The 16154-nt window shown below is 37.8% G+C and overlaps 1 protein-coding gene across 1 annotated transcript in view; it reads left to right on the top strand.

The window, feature by feature from the left end:
* itfg1 (integrin alpha FG-GAP repeat containing 1) overlaps nt 1-16154 on the top strand; it is a 186089-nt gene that overhangs the window by 112596 nt on the left and 57339 nt on the right. The window contains exon 12 of the mRNA XM_052149066.1: nt 1125-1233. Coding sequence (XP_052005026.1) covers nt 1125-1233 — 109 coding nt within the window. The remainder of the gene's footprint in view (nt 1-1124; nt 1234-16154) is intronic.

Here is a 16154-nt window from a genome sequence, read left to right as displayed (position 1 = left end):
TGATGTTTTTCTATAAATTTTTTTGTTCTTTTATTTCTTTTGTGGAGCTTGACGGTAAAGACCATGACTAACCCACTGTATCGGGCTCATCTGAACGATACCTGATCTAGTTAAAAACGTAAGCTTCCCTAAATTTGACTAGTGTCACCAAACCAAACAGCAAAACATAATCACTGTTTTCAAACAGTATCTGCAAAACTTCCATGTCTTTCTTTGGTTGTACAAACGAATACTCCCCAAAACTCAAACTATTGGTCTAGCCAATGTTGGTGTGTCAGGTTGAATGGGCAGCTCAAACAAACAGAGGAATGTTTTGATAGCAACACAGTATTACACTTTTAAGCGGGGATATGAGGAGTTTTAACATTGAAAAAATTACACACATTAGCCTTAACTAATTATTGCCAACAAATACATTTGGAGTCGTTCTCTCACAAATCTTAGTTCACAAGCTAATAACTGTTTTTTTGTTGTGGCACAGAAGTTTCAGCAGCGGTGCAGCGCTGCTTCTAAATAGCACTGTAGAAATGTAGCACAAATGTGAGCAAAGCATGCTGAGACAAGCTTGAGTCACTCTGTTTAGATCTGTTTAGGTTTGTTTGGTTCTTTGCAGTCCCCTAAGGATGGCAAACATCTCCATGCTATAGTCAGCACTCGGGCTTCCGGCCCTCTATGTACACGTGTACATTTACGCATGTCTTAATTTGCCATCATCATTCCCTCCACTTTCATCCATGATTCACTCCTTCCCTCCCTCTGCCCTTCTTTCCATCTGTATCACAACCTTCTCCCCATCGTAATCGCAATATAGCCAATTACCTAGAATTCCCTCATGCTTACATAACTAATGGAGCTAAAGGCTCATTAAACAAACAGCACGCGTATGTCTCATTATGTTAGCATAACAGCTAGTCATCATTAGCACAGTATTAGGATTCTATCTGTACAGGAGCCCAATCGCAACGATGTTCTTAAGACTGAAACCGATAGACCACAGAGAGGGGCTGATAAGGAAGCATAATAGCTCGGCAGAGTCCATTAAGGATACGAGTGTTCATCAGGCGGGGCAGATTGAAAGAGCTTGATGCATTGTGAGTGACTAGCTTCTGATTTCTCATTTGCAGGGTATATTAGATATGATCGTGCTCAGCAAGGTGGAAGGGAAAGAAGAGCTCGTCATCCACGCTTTGAAGAACAACTTTGAGGCTGATGCATATTTCGTCAAAGTAATCGGTGAGTATGAGTTCTGTGTAAACTGAAAGTATGCTCTGGTCTTCCTTTTGTCGCTATGTCTTGTGCACCGTCCCTGCGTGATGCGTGCGCATGCATTCCAGATTTTATAACCGCATCTTTGCACATTGTCTGCACATATGCCTCAATGCTGAGTGTAATTTAGAGTTTCACAAAGAAGTTGTAGTGTGCATGCATTGAATGTGTTCATACAAGCTCATGGTCAGTGAAGTATACATTGAAAGGCTAGAACACTCAATTGTTTGCAAGACATGACAGCAAGCAGAAAAAAAACAAAGCATACCCTTGTCCTAAGAGTTAGACAAACACCTTCACTCTCAGGCCTGTTTTATGGCCTTCTTCCTTCTTCTCAACCCCCTTTGTAAGCAGATGTATTCCAGTGCACATTGCTGTAGGCTGCATTTGCTTTGAAGTAAATTAGACAACAGCACGTTCTTCAGTAATTGAGGGCCACCGACCTTGTTCAGAATTGCAGAATTAAAATGTGGCTGTGAGGTATAGTCTTATAATCTCTTCAAAGAGTTTTACTGTACAGTATATAGCTGGATAAATGCCCTAGATCTCGTCTATTTTTTAAAACTTGTAATTGTTTGTTTTTCAATTAAGTAAACATGGCTTCAAGTTTTTTTTTCAATTATGGCCCTAGGAAAATTACTTATTTATTTTTTTCCCAAATCTTGTGTTTTTCATTACATGGTGACATTACATTGCGCATCACAGTGTAAATGAAAACATTGATAAAAACTTTAATTCATACAACAGCACTCTTGCTTGCAAGATTGTTTAAACATTATTCAAATTATTATTATTGGGAATATACATTTTAGTGAATATTACATTTAACTATACAGTCCTTGCATATTTCTGTCACAAGTTTGTGTGTGTTTTTGAGATTCACACTTCGGATAAGCAGTTGTTTAAATGGCCCAATGAGATTATTAAAGCCCAAAATGCTGCAATAATCATAAACATAGTCTAATGGCAATGCATGCTTTACAATGAAGTGCTCTGTTCTATCATAACAGCGAGCATGATGCTCTTGTGTGCTGTGATTTTAGCATATGAATCACACATTCACTGTAAAGCATGCAGCACATGCAGACAGTATATTTATTTTATTATTAGTCACATAAGAACCAACCACTTTTTTTAGTTTCAGTTTTTCCCAAATAGGTCAAATGTTTGAGTGAGCACAACATAAGACGTGTTCTTGCATTCCAAAACAGCTAAATGGAGCGAAATGCAGGGGTCTCGAGATGGGTTTTTAAAAGTTGGACTATTTTGAACTTGACATAATGTCTTAAAAAGCAACGCTTATGGTGGCACAAGGTTAAATAGGATGAGATATAATGCATCACCTAAAGATGTCCATCTGAAAATGTATGGCTGGAGTAGCAGTGCTTTAAAGGGGGATACATTTAAAAGATGCACATTTTCCAAAGTTTGCATTTGCTTTAAAGTGAATCAGACAACAGTACATTCATTGATGTAGAGTTCAGTAGCTGAATGGCTTAGCTTTCGTTCTCTGGTGTGGACTTCCCTGCTAAGTTCTTTTTGTTGTGCTGTATATTGTAACCGCATCGGCACAGTCTGGACACCATATACAGTAGTTGTGGTAGAGCTGTCGGGTGCTGACATTTGGAGAGTTGACATTTCCAGAGCCAAATGTGTCCACTAGAAAGCAACCATGATGCCATTTAATCCTGCCTGCTGCGTTTTAATTAAAGGAGAGATTCTCTCTCTCCCTTTCTTTGTTCGCCGCCTCTAGCTCAAAAAAGCATAGATTAGCTTCCTCAATGTAACTGCGTGTTAGGATCATTCTATCAGTGTCAGATTAAAAAAAGGATGAAACTGACCCAGAGCCTCTAAATCTTCCCTCTTCTCGCTTATTAGTGCACTCTCTCTCTCTTTCCTGTATAGCTGGTGTTTAATGAGAGTGCTGTGAGCTACATTGTCTTTCACTGAGGGGAGAGGCACTCTGGGTAGTTTACCGCAGATACAAACTGTTCCCAAGCTACTTGTGCCCCTTTCAAATCAAATACCAAATGGCCACCTGAGTGTGTATTTGAGTATGAGATGAAATGTATAGATTATATACAATAAAAACCATATGTTTATACAAATAGACCTTCCTCTCTAAAAAGCTTATTTTATGAGTCTGTAGTTTTTCTGTGAAAATGCTGACTTCCTAATCCTCTACAAGGAGTTTAAAACTATTATAGTTTATTCCACACAGACATGGTTTGCCTTTTATGACAGTCTGTTACTCTAAAATGTCTATATCATATTATAAATATTACATATATATTGTGCTTTTTGGCTGGTATAATATGGTCCTGTTGGTTAGATTTGGGACAGTACCTGTACACATACTCTGTACGCAGTGTCTTTCATTCTGGGGTAATAACAGCACTCAACGTTAGCCGCTTTTCCACCATCATGCAGAACGGTTCAGAGCGCAGTGAATAACGGCTCCATTAGCATTTCCACTTGAGCTTAGTTTGGTACAGTATGATTATAAATGGTTCTCAGCCCTGATTTCTCTGCACAGTTAGCTAACCGTACTCAACCATGCTGGTGGAACGCCTTTAGTATGTGCTGACTTAGGATTAGTCACTTGCCCATTTAGTCCATTCTAATCCAGATTTCACAGCTCACAATGGAAAAATAAACCATTACTGTACGGAATGGCATGTTCCGATAATGAAACTGTTCGGCCAGATGCTGAAAAAGTGGCTATTTTTTTGAGAGAATTAGAGGTTGTACCCACTAGGGATGTACAAAATAAATGTTTTTATAATCAACTAGTCAGTCAGTTCTTTGAATGACTAGTCGACTGGTCTGAGTTAACCCTTAAGCTCGGATGGGCCTACCGATGGGCCCACGAGTAAAATATTTATTATCAACAAATGAACAACTACAGTCTTTACCACCATAAAATAGGTAACATTTTTAAGCTTAGAGGCTGTACTTTACAATGTATGTAGGCATTATGACCAATACTGAACAAGTGCTTTGAAATTTGAAGACAAATTGGATGTGTTCCATTTTGATAATTTATAAATCATTTTGCAAGGCACATATTATTGTAATCGGTAAAATTGATCATATAGTCCTATGTTGTTGGAAAGCTCTTAAAGAGTAGAATACAACCAGCCTATTTTTGTTACAGAAAATATAACTAATAATAGCTAAGAATATGTATTTGACATATTTGTTACATGTAAACAGGTGTTTCTTGTTTGCCGCGTTTTTGCTTATAACTTCACAAAAAAGTTATAAGCAAAGTACTTGGCGCCAAGTACTTGACACAGACTCAATGATGGCTCAAATGACACAGAATGGAACTGAATGAGATGTCATTACTCATACCTGCATGCTTTGGAGAGAGACTGTACCTTTATTCATTGTTGTATTTGCATGTGCAATTAGCTCTCATGTAAAATTATATTTTATTTGTTTGGAGATGTTTTTGGACACTAAGATAACGTACTTTTGTAATGCTATAACGTTTTATTGCTTTGTCATATCAACACAAAGACACGATTGGGAACAAAACAAAATTAGTTTTTCAGAGTTATAAATATATAATATCAAATCAGAAAAATAAGAAAACATTTATTTTTGGCTCGTTTTCTTTTTTTTTTTCAGCAGTTTCAGGCTGAGAGTCTCCGAATTTATCATTATTTATATCATTGAAAAATTTACACTTGAACCTCCTTGTTTAAAAAAATTAATAGAAAGCCTTTAATTTTGGGTATGCCACTGAAACAGAAAATCTTTAAAAACACCTTCAGAGCTTAAAGGATAATAATGTATAATTAGGCTCTGTTTTGGTCACATGACAATGATCAGAAGCGTTTTAGAGGGAAATGCGGACAAGAGAGCTTGGGAGTCTCAAAGTGATCCTCGCTGCACAGAATTTACACATGTACACTAGAATGTACACATCTAGTTCACGACATTGAGCACTTTAATCTTTTTTACTGAAACTATTTATTTAAGCAGTGTCACAAAGAATCAGCAAAAGACTTTCTTCCCAAAAAGACGGTCTCCCCAAAGCACAACATAAATACAGCAACATTACTCAAAGCAGAGAAATTTACATCCGACAGTGATCCTCTTGCAATGTGCTGTTGATCCAATGCTTTGCTGACTTTAACAATATCAGTGTATAAATGGACTAAACTTTAATAATTCACAAGATAAAACTTCTTGCAGAGGGTTTTACTGTGCTGACTGTTATTCACTTTTAAGCACTGCAAGCTATCATCACGCAAATACGCACTCCAAGAAGTTACGTCTTCCATTGAAAGCAGTACTACTAAAAATATGAACGTTATTAGTCAACCCCACTAATCAACTTGTCAGTTGTTGGCGACTAGTTGATTCGTCGACCAACATTCGTCTTGGGTTCAAAAACAACTAGACTGTGTGCAGCTGATGTAATAGAACAGAATGCATCAAACACATTAACACAGCATCTTAAAAAGTGATGCATATGGCGCAAGACACAATGCAACTTTCAGAGTCAAAGACTAAATAGACCTAAAAAAAAATAGAGTACTCAATTATTTGAGTGAGCAAAATGGCAAACATGCTCACCCCTTCTAAATATGTTAGTTGTTTGTATCCCTGGCAGCTTTGCCTCTGAGACAGAAGTTAAAATGCATTAAGAGATGATGCTGTATTTAGAAGCACCAGGTTAGAGTTTGGACTGCACATGAATCAAAACAGAAACACAGATATTTGCCATTAAGTGCCATACATTCCAGAGAAGCTGTGTTCTTCAAAGAGTCTGATGTCTGCAAACAGCCCATCACCCATCAAACTGAAAAATGTGCCATTGACTGCCATTTGTCAGCCCACAATATAGTTTTCCTTTATGAGAGAGCGACCAAACTGTAAAAGTAATTTTTGAATACAAGACTGATTTGTGGGTGTGTACACCATATCCTAATGCAATTATATTCCCTTCTCTCAGCTCTCAACAGTTTTCATATTGCTGGAGATGCCCTCAGTTATTTCTTATATCATCCTCAGTGTAAATAAACAATTTAGCTCCATTTGACGCTGCCAAGTCCTCAAGGCCTTGTGTGTTTTCACATGAATCTGAAGCCTAACATGAAAAGAAGTATAGCCTTCTCACTGGTGCGTATTATTCGGAGCCATAATGTTTTAGTCGGTTCTACATTTACATCCCGGTCTCTGTTGGCCTTTATCTTGTGCCATGTGTATTCCACACCCACATGCCCCTTCTTCATCAGTCACACTCAGACACACTAAACCCTCCATAGCCCTCCGCCTGAGCTACAACTACTCAGATACAGACACAATAAGGAGTTTGAATGAACAGTTATGGGTCGCAAGAGAGCAAAAGAGGAGGGGAGAGGCCAGGTGGTGTAATTTCTGTGATTTGCGTGTTCTAAACACACACAGACTGTGGTTCAAGTGTGTGTTTGTGATGTTTTGGCTTTAAGCAGAGAGGGAGAACTATGGAAACTGATTGCCTTCCCGTTCATTTATTAGAATGCATTTGAGTTGCAATGAGGAACATCTGTGTGCTTGTTCGGTCCACTACACATTCATTTTTCAGCTCTGCACTCTGTCATTCTGGAAACCAAGCCCCACCCCACATGTTAAAACTCAACATGGAAACTCATAGATGGAGGCTGTTTACTGATGTCTCTTTCTGTCCTTCTCTCATTGAATGTGATGCTAATAAATTTTTGTGGTTTGAATTCGTTATTGCCTCATTCCAGTTGCTTTGCAATGTTGCTTTTTTATTGGTTTTAAATTAAGCTCAATCCATAGCATTTGTGGCATAATGTTGATTACCACAAAAAAAAAAAAAAAACACTTACACTGGAAATAAATGGGGCCAATTTTTGGAGGGTTTAAAGGCATAAATGTGAAGCTTATAATTATATAAAAGCACTTACATTAATTCTTCTGTTGAAACTCATGTATTATTTGAGCTGTAAAGTTCTTTAAATAGTTGTTTTTACCATCATTTTACTTTACACAGAAACGGTTAGTAAGCGATTTTGTCTCACTACAATCATGTCATATTGTTTGTCTTGTGGCTATACTTTTGAAATAGTATTTAAACGTTTACAGATTGGCCTCATTCACTGGAATTGTAAGTGCCTCACTGGAACCCTGATTTTTTTCTTATTTATTTTTTTTTTAAAGAAAAGGAAGGTTAAGTCCAAATTAATGATTTTGGTAAACAGTATTATGCCACAAATGGTGTTGTTTGAGCTTATTGTACCTGCAATACTTAATTTTTCTGAACTATTTTTGCAATTTTCATCAGCTGATGTCAAGGTGATTTTTATTTTATTTATTTATTTATTTATTTATTTGTTTGTTGTGGATGTATGAAGTTGGAGGATGGATGATGTTGATGTACCCCAAAAGTGTAAACACAGTGGCACTATCAAAACAGTAGGGTACAATCCGCTTAAAGAGAATGATCATTTGTTTTCTGGTTGCAAAGTGCATCAAGATTGAAAAATGTGATTTGTTTATTAAATATTGATAGAACATCATAATTTGTGTTAAAAGACATAATAATGGAAGGATATTTTTTATTTAAATTAATTGGGGGGTTTACCACACACTTGGAGGGTTATGGTGATATTGTGTAGATATAGGGGCAATAGTTATAGGGTTATATTTGTGTACTTCTGCAACAAAAGTAAGATGCTTTTTGAGTTAAGATAATGCTTATTCAAAATAACCACGGTTAAAAGGTTTAACCGTTTTCTTTTAAAGGGGTCATGAATTTCTGTTTTTTATAATGATAATGTTACAAACGTTTTTTTTTTTACCAAAACAGTCACAATTTAGTAATGTATGATCATTTTCCACCCTGTTTTTGGCCCTTTGTCTGAAACGCTCGGTTTAGGCCTAAGCGCCTCCTTATAACTTCAATGTAAACGGCCACTGTTATGATTGGCTAACATCACGCCGCTCCTCAGATTCAGCAAACTCAATCGGAAGAACATTATAAATCAATATTGCAAGGTTTACACAACCCACATCCAACACATTGCATCTGAATACATGAAACTGTTCAGCTCAAAACACAACTGTTATCACTCAGCACCATAAACCATGAAAGTCATGACATGAGATATTCATGAATGAAACCATTTACTTACATTTTTCATGTGTTTTTAACTGCCCCATCCTTCAATAACAGTTCCTTTGCAAAGCTTGAATCGTACTATGACTGATTCACAAGCAATCCATACTGAATTGAGACAAAAATAACAAACACACATAGTCCAGAGCAGTGAAACTAGACACACACCCATACAGTATCATTCTGCACTGAGGCGTACATTGCTGGAAACTGTTAAAAACGTTTAAAGACGTCTGTTTTAGTACATGTTTACATGCACCAACAATTAAAAATAGCTCAGATGTGCGAAAGAACGCGTCCATGTTTGTGCTCAAAACAACAATAGGCAGCAGCTGAATGAAAGAGAATTGCTTATCTCTTTCAGATTTGTACCTTGACACCGCGTCTTTAAAAATTTGGCGAGATACAAGGCAGCGGTCAGAGAGTCTGTGTAGTTCATGTTTATATACAAAATAATTCAAAATAGTCCAGATGGTTACCCTTAGGTGTTATGTTGGGAATAGTTAGCAACACAAGGCCTCTGCTCTCTTGACTTTGAACTGCGCATCAGTGGGCGGGGCCAATGGTGCGATGAAGCATGTTGTGGGATGTGTAAATACAAATGAGCAATATTTTGTGACGACACGCTGGGTGTCACAACTATAAATGCTCTTTTTAGGCTGGGGAGGAAGTTATGATTTCTGAAATTAACAGTATGTTTTTATAGTACAGTTCTTATATGTCTAAATATCAAGTACATTTTAATTCTCCATTTCATGACCCCTTTAAATTCAATCACATTTGGCATTTCATTACATCTCAAGTATTCTATAAACAAATTAATCTCCATTATGACTGGATCAGTCAATGTGAGCTCACTTTAAACATTCTTCATGACAAATCTATTCACCCACTTAAAAAAACAATGTGATTTATGGAGTCCTTAGCCCCTGTAAAAAGGGGGCTTTTTACCCAAAATATTATCCTTTAATTTATTGGACAGTTATTTAAAAAAACGTATGGTTTAATCACACTGAACAACACAGAAAATGATAAAATAGGTATTTTTGTTTCAAAATAAATGTGATAGTTTCAGGGATTTTCATTAGCATCATACATTCACAGCATTTTAAAAGTTATTCAATGTTAGATCAAACTTTAGATATTGCACGTGATGCCCTTATGGATTGGGAAAATTTTGCAGTGCATAGTGACAAACAGGTGTTTAGGAAAGTGTGGGAGTTTTAGTTGTTGTTTTGTGTTTTGGTTGAAAATAAAATAAAAATGGCATTTTACCCTGGTGAACTTTAGCCCCGTTGTAACCTGCTTTGTTTGAGAATCCCGACCAGCCTGACACATCAACATTGTCTTAACCAATGTGGTGAGTTTTGGGTGGGATTATCAGTTTGTCCATCCAATGGAAGATGTTTGGAAGTGTTCTGGAATAATGATTGAAAACAGTCGTTAACTTCTAACTCCGTTTGGTGTCACTAGAGGTACATAAATTACACTTTTCACCTTTAAGAATGTGATTTCCCATTTGTGAGGCTTTTTTGTTATGAAGGCAGAATGATCTGGTGACAAGGAACTGAAATGATGCTGGTTACGGTAATCAGTGCCTGACCTCAACAGAGACTAAGTGCCAATCATACAGCAGTCCAGAGAGAATCACCTCTGTACTGCCAGGTTACTATAAACCAGCAAGCTAATGGATGTAATCACACAACACCAGGCTTTGATCTCACAACTTGGAAACCATATGATCACCAATTTAATGGACTAGATTAAGAGTGACAAGCATTTTTCTAGCATTATGAAGTGCCATTCATCCACTCCTGATATTGTAATGATGCATGTGTCTGTGTTGGGCGGCTGTTATAAATGACATGAGACAGTCACTTAGACCATCAGTGGTATCTGGTTTAGTGGTGCAGAACAGAACAGCAGATCACGTTCAATTTCACAGCCATCACTGCAGAGCTATTCCAGTGTTGATAAAAACTCACGGCAGATTCACTTTACACAATCCCACACTATCCTGTGAAAGACACACATACCTCTCATCTGACAACTGCAAACAACCCGTAACACAATTTGGATCTGTTCCTTTTGTCACAATGTTATCATGATGTATGAACAAGTTTTTACTGAATAGTTTTTTCAATTGTCCACTATTCCACTCTGTTTACGCTCTGTTACTCCATGCAGTTTGTCGTAGATGTATGATGTCTGCACTGTCGCTGTGTGATTCTTTTAATTCTTCATATTGGTGAGGTTTGCAGGATCTCCAAATGTAGCCCGCAGCGACGAAGAGAGACGAGCTTTGAGTCTTATCTCCATATGAAGGCTTAGACTAAGCCCTGGCAATAAACAAGTGCATTATTCATGCATTGAGTTCACAAAATGGCATTTCATTTGGATTAAGCACACCATAAATGTTTAGCTGTACTCAGTGCTAATGCTTCTGTCCTTTAACCCTACAATTGTCTTAAGAAACTGCACCCTCCTTTTGTTTTCAAGTAATATTTGTAAATTCTAAATGAGTGTACAATGGCCCCTTTATGAAAATATGTTTTATTTTCCCAAAGTGTATAATGATAGTGGCAATATATATATATATATTAGGACTGTTAATCAATTAAAATATTTAATCGAATTAATTACATGGTGTCCCGATTAATTAATCGTGATTAATCGCACATACAAATATTTGCTGTGAAAGCCCCTCATATAACAATAATTCAATATATAATGATTATACATATTTATATCAATATATAATTATACATAGTTATCTTTAAATATTTAAAATTATATATATATATGTATATATATATATGTATATATATATATATATATATATATATATATATATATATATATATTCAGATAATTAAAATGCATTACATTCTTGTAGCAGAAGAATTAATTATTGATAAGACAATATAAAAAGCGGCTTTAGAATACAATGTATTGTTTACTACCATATTATTGATCATAATTCAATCATTGGCATACAGTTCATAGCAATCCATTTCACAAGTGAATTTGTCTGTCAGTTTGAGATTTATATAAGGGCTTGTTTAGGGGTGCATTGCATCATAATCATAAAATGTTTAGGTCACTGTGTCAAGTTAAATATACACTCACCTAAAGGATTATTAGGAACACCATACTAATACTGTGTTTGAGCCCCTTTCGCCTTCAGAACTGCCTTAATTCTACGTGCCATTGATTCAACAAGGTGCTGAAAGCATTCTTTAGAAATGTTTGCCCATATTGATAGGATAGCATCTTGCAGTTGATGGAGATTTGTGGGATGCACATCCAGGGCACGAAGCTCCCGTTCCACCACATCCCAAAGATGCTCTATTGGGTTGAGATCTGGTGACTGTGGGGGCCATTTTAGTACAGTGAACTCATTGTCATGTTCAAGAAACCAATTTGAAATGATTTGAGCTTTGTGACATGGTGCATTATCCTGCTGGAAGTAGCCATCAGAGGATGGGTACATGGTGGACATAAAGGGATGGACATGGTCAGAAACAATGCTCAGGTAGGCCGTGGCATTTAAACGATGCCCAATTGGCACTAAGGGGCCTAAAGTGTGCCAAGAAAACATCCCCCACACCATTACACCACCACCACCACCAGCCTGCACAGTGGTAACAAGGCATGATGGATCCATGTTCTCATTCTGTTTACGCCAAATTCTGACTCTACCATCTGAATGTCTCAACAGAAATCGAGACTCATCAGACCAGGCAACATTTTTCCAGTCTTCAACTGTCCAATTTTGGTGAGCTCTTGCAAATTGTAGCCTCTATTTTCTATTTGTAGTGGAGATGAGTGGTACCGGTGGGGTCTTCTGCTGTTGTAGCCCATCCGCCTCAAGGTTGTGCATGTTGTGGCTTCACAAATGCTTTGCTGCATACCTCGGTTGTAGCAGTGGTTATTTCAGGCAAAGTTGCTCTTCTATCAGCTTGAATCAGTCGGCCCATTCTCCTCTGACCTCTAGCATCAACAAGGCATTTTCAGCCCACAGGACTGCCGCATACTGGATGTTTTTCCTTTTCACACCATTCTTTGTAAACCCTAGAAATGGTTGTGCGTGAAAATCCCAGTTATTGAGCAGATTGTGAAATACTCAGACCGGCCCGTCTGGCACCAACAACCATGCCACGCTCAAAATTGCTTAAATCACCTTTCTTTCCCATTCTGACATTCAGTTTGGACTTCAGGAGATTGTCTTGACCAGGACCACACCCCTAAATGCATTGAAGCAACTGCCATGTGATTGGTTGATTAGATAATTGCATTAATGAGAAATTGAACAGGTGTTCCTAATAATCCTTTAGGTGAGTGTAGTTTAATACTTAATCTTTAAACACATCTTGAGATACCTTAGATCGCATTTGCGTTCCTTCGAGTGTTTTGAACGCAAACGCATGTTTGTTTTGTTCTGCCTACTGAAGTGTTTTCTTCACTGTATAAACTGCGTGTTGCTCATACAGCTGAAAATTCACTTACTGCCCTCTGGAGTGAACAGGTGGTACTACAATCTTGCATTTCTCAGGAATCTTCGTTATTATGGTCCGTGGGCATGCGATTAATTGCGTTAATTTAACGTGTTTTTTAATTTTTTATTAATCGTGCTGAATTAACGCATTAAATCAATAGCCCTAATATATATATAATTCAATATATAATGATTATACATATATATATATATATATATATATATATATATATATATATATATATATATATATATATATATATATATATATATATACACTCACCGACCACTTTACACCTGTACATCTACAGTGAGGAAAATAAGTATTTGAACACCCTGCTATTTTGCAAGTTCTCCCACTTGGAAATCATGGAGGGGTCTGAAATTGTCATCGTAGGTGCATGTCCACTGTGAGAGACATAATCTAAAAAAAAAAATCCAGAAATCACAATGTATGATTTTTTAACTATTTATTTGTATGATACAGCTGCAAATAAGTATTTGAACACCTGTCTATCGGCTAGAATTCTGACCCTCAAAGACCTGTTAGTCTGCCTTTAAAATGTCAACCTCCACTCCATTTATTATCCTAAATTAGATGCACCTGTGTGAGGTTGTTAGCTGCATAAAGACACCTGTCCACCCCATACAATCAGTAAGAATCCAACTACTAACATGGCCAAGACCAAAGAGCTGTCCAAAGACACTAGAGACAAAATTGTACACCTCCACAAGGCTGGAAAGGGCTACGGGGAAATTGCCAAGCAGCTTTGTGAAAAAAGTTCCACTGTTGGAGCAATCATTAGAAAATGGAAGAAGCTAAACATGACTGTCAATCTCCCTCGGACTGGGGCTCCATGCAAGATCTCACCTCGTGGGGTCTCAATGATCCTAAGAAAGGTGAGAAATCAGCCCAGAACTACACGGGAGGAGCTGGTCAATGACCTGAAAAGAGCTGGGACCACCGTTTCCAAGGTTACTGTTGGTATTACACCAAGACGTCATGGTTTGAAATCATGCATGGCACGGAAGGTTCCCCTGCGTAAACCAGCACATGTCAAGGCCCGTCTTAAGTTTGCCAATGACCATTTGGATGATCCAGAGGAGTCATGGGAGAAAGTCATGTGGTCAGATGAGACCAAAATAGAACTTTTTGGTCATAATTCCACTAACCGTGTTTGGAGGAACAAGAATGATGAGTACCATCCCAAGAACACCATCCCTACTGTGAAGCATGGGGGTGGTAGCATCATGCTTTGGGGGTGTTTTTCTGCACATGGGACAGGGCTGACTGCACTGTATTAAGGAGAGGATGACCGGGGCCATGTATTGCGAGATTTTGGGGAACAACCTCCTTCCCTCAGTTAGAGCATTGAAGATGGGTCGAGGCTGGGTCTTCCAACATGACAATGACCCGAAGCACACAGCCAGGATAACCAAGGAGTGGCTCTGTAAGAAGCATATCAAGGTTCTGGCGTGGCCTAGCCAGTCTCCAGACCTAAACCCAATAGAGAATCTTTGGAGGGAGCTCAAACTCTGTGTTTCTCAGCGACAGCCCAGAAACCTGACTGATCTAGAGAAGATCTGTGTGGAGGAGTGGGCCAAAATCCCTCCTGCAGTGTGTGCAAACCTGGTGAAAAACTACAGGAAGCGTTTAATTGCAAACAAAGGCTACTGTACCAAATATTAACATTGATTTTCTCAGGTGTTCAAATACTTATTTGCAGCTGTATCATACAAATAAATAGTTAAAAATCATACATTGTGATTTCTGGATTTTTTTTTTAGATTATGTCTCTCACAGTGGACATGCACCTACGATGACAATTTCAGACCCCTCCATGATTTCTAAGTGGGAGAACTTGCAAAATAGCAGGGTGTTCAAATACTTATTTTCCTCACTGTACTTATTTATGCGCTTATCTAATCAGCCAATCGTGTGGCAGCAGTGTTATGTATAAAATCATGCAAATATGGGTCAGGAGCTTTACTTAATGTTCACACCAACCATCAGAATGGGGAAAACATTTTATCTCAGTGATTTTGACCGTGGGAATATTGGTGCTGCCAGATGGACTGGTTTGAGTATTTCTGTATTTATATTTATGATCTCCTGGTATTTACACGTGCAACAGTCTCTAGAGTTTACTGAGAATGGTGCCAAAAACATCCAATAAGCGTCAGTTCTGCAGACGGAAACACCTTGTTGATGAGAGTGTTCAGCGGAGAAGGGCAGAAAATCGAGAAGACAGAGAGGCTACGGTAACTTAGTTAAAACCTCTGTACAATGGTAGTGAGCAGAATAGCATCTCAGAATGCACAACATGTCAAACCTTGAGGCGGATGAGCTACAACAGCAGAATACACGTTGGGTTCCAGTTGGCCTAACATTTGTGTACCTCAGCAGAAATCCAGATTGGTCAGACCAATCATCTACTGCCCAGTGTTTGTGAGCCTGTGCCCACTGCAGCCTTAGTTTCTTGTTCTAAGCTGACAGTAGTTGTAGGAGGGGTCTTCTGCTACCTTAACTCATCTGCCTCAATGTTGGTCATGTTGTATGTTCAGAAATACTTTTCTGCATAGCATTGATGTAATGTGTGTTTATTTGGGTTACTGTCAACTTTGTCAGCATGGACCAGTCTGGCCATTCTCCTCTGACCTCTGTCATTAACAAGCTGTTTTTGCCCACAGAACTGCCGCTCTCTGGATGTTTTTTGTTTATCGCACCATTCTTTTTACACTCTAGTGACTGTTGTGCGTGAAAATCACAGGAGATCAGCAGTTACAGAAATACTCAAACCAAATCATGCCACGGACGAAATCACTGAGATCACTTTTTTTTTTCCCCATCCTGACCCATATCTGCATGATTTTATACATTACACTGCTGCCACATGATTGGCTGATTAAATAATCACATGAATCAGTAGATGAACAGGTGTACCTAATAAAGTGGCCGGTGAGTGTATGGATTGAATATTAATTGAGTAACATCATTTTTTACGAATTTTTAACCTCCTGAGACCCAAGCGTGACTTCTTTGTGCATTTTCTATTTGTCTTTTTGATTTGTAACTAGTAGCACCTAATAAACCTGGGAAAAAAGATATAATTCTAGAGCAAATGGTTTTCCTAAAAATATATGTCCACATATGTGGACAGCGAGACTGAAGTTTTGACATTTTAAATAATTTCAAGCAATAGAAAGTCTGTTTTTGTTTTTTTTATCTATTATCTTTCTAGTTTATTCATG

This window comes from Xyrauchen texanus, chromosome 2 (assembly GCF_025860055.1).
Source record: "Xyrauchen texanus isolate HMW12.3.18 chromosome 2, RBS_HiC_50CHRs, whole genome shotgun sequence".
NCBI lineage: Eukaryota > Metazoa > Chordata > Actinopteri > Cypriniformes > Catostomidae > Xyrauchen > Xyrauchen texanus.
Note: the sequence above shows the minus strand (reverse complement) of the source record. Positions and strands in the feature narration are given on the sequence as shown.